General features: G+C 56.4%; 1 protein-coding gene across 1 annotated transcript in view; it reads left to right on the top strand.

Annotated features, from left to right (window-relative positions):
- The window catches only part of KIAA1755 (KIAA1755 ortholog), a 37689-nt gene that overhangs the window by 5360 nt on the left and 26329 nt on the right, over window positions 1–6000 (top strand). The window contains exon 2 of the mRNA XM_055139674.1: window positions 3996–4193. Coding sequence (XP_054995649.1) covers window positions 3996–4193 — 198 coding nt within the window. The remainder of the gene's footprint in view (window positions 1–3995; window positions 4194–6000) is intronic.

Raw genomic sequence — 6000 nt, 5'->3', positions numbered from 1 at the left:
GCCCCTCAGGCCCGGGCAGACAGGGCGTCGGGGGGGGGGGGGCACGGGAAGAGGGTTCGCCTGGCCCACCCTACCCGGGAGGGTCCCGGCTCTGTCCCTCCCCTCCTCTTGTGGTCCTGGGCAAGACCAGTGCCCGTTTCGTCTGCCAAGAGGGAAGGCCGGCTTGGCCCTGGGATCCTTGTATGGCCACACAGAGGGAGATGGGCCGCAGCTGGCGCCCTGGTCACCCTCGAGTGACGCAGTGGATCCCGTCTGCGCACAGGCTGCACCTGGCCAGCAGGGCGGGAGCACGAGGAAGAGAGACTAGGGCAGCCGCCACACTCGGGCCCTGCCCTAGGCGCTGTCCAGTCCCTGTGTCCTGGTAGCACCAGAACAATCGCCTGAGACAGACACGAGAGGAAGCCCCCCCCATGTATGGATGGGGAAACTGAGGCAGGGGTGGCGTCATGCCTCCTGTCCCAGAGGTCGGGGTACAGAAGGCAGAGGGGAGGCAGGCTGCAGTGACAGGGATGCAGGAGCGAGGCACTGCGCCCTGGAAGCCAGCTTCTCGGCGGAGGGCCGGACGAGCCCCCTCCACGGCCGAGATGCTGTCCCTCTCTGCCCTGTTCCCTGTGCCAACCCCAGCCTGGGACAGAGAGGGAGAGGCAAGCTTTGGAGGCTTTGGGGCGTGAGGTGCGGCCAGATGGTCCTGGTTTAAGGCAGTTCACACTGTCATGCTTAACTTTTCCCTTTAAAAAACAAAACCCGGCTTGGGGTGGGGGCCGGGGCAGTGCTGGGGAGAGAGAGAGGACAAAGACCGAGCAAGGTGCTTGCCTTGCATGCAGCCTGCATGCAGCCAACCACGGTTTAGCTTCTCCTTTTGTTGATGGGGGTGGGGTGGGGGGCACGGTCACCCTTCAGCGGTGCTCAGGGCTTACTCGGGGCTCTGCACTCAGCAATTACTCTTGGTGGTGCTCGGGGGACCATATGAGATGCCGGGATCCAACCTGGGCCGGCCGCGTGCGAGGCAAACGCCCTCCCCGCTGTTCCATCGCTCTGGCCCCTACCCATGATTTATTACCTGCCACCCCAAACGGTCCCCCGAATCCCACCAGGAGTGACCCCTGAGCACAGGGCAGCAGGAAGCCCTGAGCCGCTGAGTGTGTCCCTCCTCCAAAAAGTTAAAAATCAAAACCCAAGCAACAGAAGCAACAGAAGCTCTGAGTCTTCGTTCTACCGATCCCAGTAGGGGCCGCACCCTCCACAGTGCTCTGCAGCCCAACGGTGACCAGACTCGGTCTGCATGTCCTAAACTAGGTCCCCGTGTTCCAGCCTCCTGGCCTTGCTGGGATCGAGACCAGCCGTCTTCCTCCTCCCCCACATCCAGTCTTTCTCCCCGTCCCCAGGGACCTTGCTCAGGAACAGGATGTTTCCGGAACCCGGAGTCCGGACACTCCCATGAGGCCTCGTCAGTGTGGGGGCTGGGCTGTCGCTGAGAAGTGTCGGTGCCAAGAGGATCCTCAGCTCATCTTCCCCCCTTCTGATGGAGCCCCTGTCACAGCTGGGTCCCACAGCAGGCCCCCTATAGAGAGGGGGCGGGGGCTGCTGCATTGGCATCTTCTGTGGCTGCACCCCGGATCTTGGACTTGGTAGCTCGGAGCTCAGGTTATCTGGTCCCGCTGACATCTGACCCGGGTGTGCCTGCACTCAGACCCACCCTCCCCAGGCTGCCTTCTTTGTTTTGCTTGGGGGCCACACCCGGCGGTGCTCAGGGCTTCCTCCTGGCTCTGTGCTCAGGGGCCGCTCCTGGCGGGACTCAGGGGTCCTTGTGTGGTGGTGGGGATTGAGCTAAGGTTGGCCGAGGCAGGGCAAAGGCCTTACTCCTGCGCTATCTGCTCGGGCGGAATCCCCGCGCCTCTTTCCTTCTGCTCAGGGCCATGTCCTTTGGCCCTTGGTCTGCTTTGTTTGTTTTGTGTGACTTAAACATCACTGTTTACGAAGCTGTTCCTGAGACCATGGTTACAGCTTTGGACGTTCCAGTGCCAACCCACCACCTGAGTGACCTTTGCTCCACCACTGTCCCCGTCTCCCCAGCCTCCCCCTGGCCGGCCCCCTTCTCAGGCACACGATAGTCTGTTTTCTATTACTTGTGACCATCAAGTGGCCAGTCAGAGTGGCTCTCTCCGTCGTTCTTCTGTGCACTCCTTCCTCTGTCTCCTCTGCATCCTCCTGGGTGATCCTGGCTCAGACCCCTGTTTATCCATCTGTCTGTCTGTCTGTCTGTCTGGGGGCACGCCCAGTGGGGTTACACCAGGTGAACAGGGTACAGTGATGGTGCAGTGGTCCGGCCAGACAGTGTGATGGTGGGCCCAGCAATGGTTGGGGGCAGTCATCAAGGTCATCAGATCTTCAGTCACCCTGGAGCCCTCAGCCCCCATGGGAAACCACAGCCATGGGAAATTGCGGGGTGGCTGAGGTGGGGGGCGGGGCTCAGCTACCATCCCCCCCGACAGGGAGGAAGGTTGAAGGTCCTTTGCTGTCCCTGGACCCACATGGCTCTACTCCTTGGACCAGCATATGAGATATATATATATATATATATATATATATATATATATAATATATATATATATATATTGCCTTTTGGGTCACACCTGGCAATGCTCAGGGGTTACTCCTGGTGGTGCTCAGGAGACCATATGGGATGCTGGAATTGAACCCGGGTCGTCGGCTGCATGCAAGGCAAATGCCCTACCGGCTGTGCTATCGCTCCAGCCCAGCATATGATATATTTTGTAAAATTTTATTTTATTTTTTTTATAAAGTAGTTCACAATAATTTATTACACTTATTATTCCAACACAATCTCACCACCATCACACCTTCCCACCACCATATTTTAAATATTTCCACCCAGATCCCCAAGCCCTGCCCCCTAAAGCAGGACCTAAATAATTTATTTTGTATTGCGTGTCATGAATAATCCTCTAACAGAGATCCCAAAAAAGTTTCCCTTCAAGGGAAGTGCATGAAGAGGTTGTATTTCACCTTGGAGTCATTAAGCCCTTATATAAGAGATTACTGTGATTCACTAATAAAAAAAAGAGAGAGAGATTACTAACATGTTGTTAAAGCTTGAGCCGTGTGTGTGTGTGTGTGTGTGTGTGTGTGTGTGTGTTGAGATTGGTTGCCTTCTACTTTACACCCCATCAAATGTGGTGTGTTACTTTTGGTACATCAGTGGTGTAGAGTCTGAGATGTTGCTCCAAGAATTCTAAAATTTTATACAGCTGAGGTTAATTTAATTTTTCTTTTTATTTTTTAACTGGGTGGTGACTTTGGGGTCCAGAGGCATCTCTGCGGCATATCGTTCTGTGTTGTTCTCTTCTGAGGGCTTTGCTTGTGAGCGTCTGGATCGTGGACGTTAGTGAGCTTAGATGGTGCCAAAGGCCGTTCCTGGGCGTGACTACATGACCAGGCTCCCGGAAGCACAGGGAGATGGGGGAGGGGGTCTCCATTCCCGACTCTGCGAGCCTGGAGATTCAGTCACAAGTCCTGCATACCTGGGCTTCTCAGATTCACTCATGGATGAGGCACGTCCAAGCCTGTGGAGATCGGCCAGGAGCAGGGCAGTGATTGAGTTCAGGAGGTTTTCGGCTGTCGGGGCTCTGTTGGGGCGGGGAGAGGTACTCCTCCGCCCCCTTGGGTTGCCCTAGAAGAGACAGCCTGACACAGGGTCTGGAGACATCTCTGCTGCATGTCGTCAGCAGATGATATTTGAGCATGAGGGAGATGATGAGGTTGTGCTAAGCACTCATCCAGGCAGAAGGAGCAGTCAGTGCAAAGGCCTGAGGTGGCTGGTGCCCAGAGCACTTGGGGAACAGGAAGGGGGCTGGAGATGGTAACAAAGGGGAAAGGTGAGAGAGCAGGTCAGAGAGCTGAGGAGAGGGAGTGCTCACTGCCCTTACTGTGATCACTGTCTTTCTCACCTCTCATCCTCTCCTCCTGCCCCCTAGGACTCCCTGTCCCTGGACGCAGCCATCCAGCACGCCCTGGCAGGCCTCTACCCGCCCTTCGAGGCCACGGCCGCCACCGTCCTGGGCCAGGTGTTCCGGCTCCTGGACTCAGACTTCAGGGGCGACGGGCTGAGTCTGCTGCTGGACTTCCTGATCCCCGCCAAGCGCCTGTGTGAGCGGGTGCGGGAGGCAGCCTGTGTAAGTCGGCAGGCCCTGGGGCCCCGGAGCAGGAGCCCGGCAGAGTGGGCAGGAGAGGGGGACCCTGTCTCGGCCGGAGCAGAGGTGGGGGCTCCTCCTGTGAGGGCCCAGAGGAAGACTCAGCCCCTCCCCACCCCACCCGAGCAGGCAGGTGGTCTGGCCCTTTCCCCATCAACAGATGGGGTCACGAGACACTGGGAAGGCTGGGGGTCAGGCATCCCGGTGGGTCCATGGGTCCCTGCCCCCCACTACGCCCCCCGGCTGTCTTAGGCTCAAGTAGGGAGCAGTTTCTGGGCACACAGCGGAGACTGTTCTGACTGGCCCCGGGCCCCTAAGACGGCAGGCGGCTGGCTTGTTCCTGGAGACTCCGAACAGGCCTGGGGGCATCTTGTGAGGTGACGGAGAGAACCGCGGGGTGGGCAGGGATGTGGTGGCCACCTGAGCCAGATTCCACCTCCAGAGAGAAGCAGAAACTCTTTTTCTAAAAAAAAAAGTATATATATATTTATTTCATTTTAATTTTATTTATTTATTTTGCTTTTTGGATCACACCAGCGATGCACAGGGGTTACTCCTGGCTCTGCACTCAGGAATTACTCCTGGTGGTACTCAGGGGACCATATGGGATGCTGGGAATCGAACTCAAGTTGGCTGCATGCAAGGCAAACACCCTACCCACTATGCTCTCGCTTCAGTCCCTAATATATTTTTTAATGAATCACCATGAGATAGTTACAGACTTATACTTTTGTGATTACATTTCAGTCATACAATGATCAAGTACCCATCCCTCCACCAGCGCCCGTTCTCCACCACCAATGTTCCCAGTATCCCTCCTGCCACCTCTCCCAACCCCCCTGCCTCTGTGGCAGCACATTCCCTTTTACCTCTCTCTCTCCTTTTGGGTATTATGGTTTACAATATAATACTAAGTGGCCATCATGTTCAGTCCATAGTCTACTTTCAGCACACCTCTCCCATCCCGAGCGAGCCCTCCAAGCATCATTCACTTAGTGGTCCCTTTGCTATCTCAGCTGCCTTTTCCCCCAGCATGTGAGCCGGCTTCCAAGCCGTGGAGCCATCCTCCCGGCCCTTAGCTCTACCAGCCTCAGGTGTTAGTCTCCCGTTCTGTTGCTTTCTAGTCCACAAATGGGTGAAGCAGGAACTCTTCCCTGTGGAGGGAGGAGACACAGGGAAGGATTCTGATTGCCTAGGCTGGGATCCTGGTCCTGGGGCCAGTCTCTGTGCTAGAGGGCTGGATACCAGGACCAGCTGGGCTCATGTCCTGTGAATGTGGATGGCCAGAACAGGGGGACTATTTCGAGATAAGGCTGAGAAAGGTCTGAGGAGTCCAGACCCTCTTGGGCCCACGATGGGAAGCTGCCCACCCCCATCACAAGTGTGTCGGCCATGTCCTAATGCCCAGTACAGCTGCCCGGGCTCAGGAATCACTATGAGGCTACCCCACCCCTCGGCCTCTAAGCTCCTCCTGCCTGTCCACACCTGGCAGGAGCCAAAGGCAGAGGGGACCGTGGGGGCCATCTCAGAGTGAGCAGAGAGGAAGTGAGGGGGAGCTGCGAGTCCAGACTCAGGCCAGAATCAGGGACCTGGACCCTGAGTTCAATGCAATCACAAAAGCTCTTCCAGACACATCAAGGCCACTATTGGAAGGGGTATTCTTATGGAAACATCTGTGCCAATGTCCACGCTCTCTCTGCTGGCACACTTTCCTTCCTTCCTTCCTTCCTTCCTTCCTTCCTTCCTTCCTTCCTTCCTTCCTTCCTTCCTTTCCTCTCTCTCTCTTTCT

Source organism: Sorex araneus, chromosome 5 (assembly GCF_027595985.1).
Source record: "Sorex araneus isolate mSorAra2 chromosome 5, mSorAra2.pri, whole genome shotgun sequence".
Classification (NCBI taxonomy): Eukaryota; Metazoa; Chordata; class Mammalia; order Eulipotyphla; family Soricidae; genus Sorex; species Sorex araneus.
The sequence above is the reverse complement of the archived record's forward strand: the minus strand, read 5'-3'. Positions and strand labels throughout refer to the sequence as shown.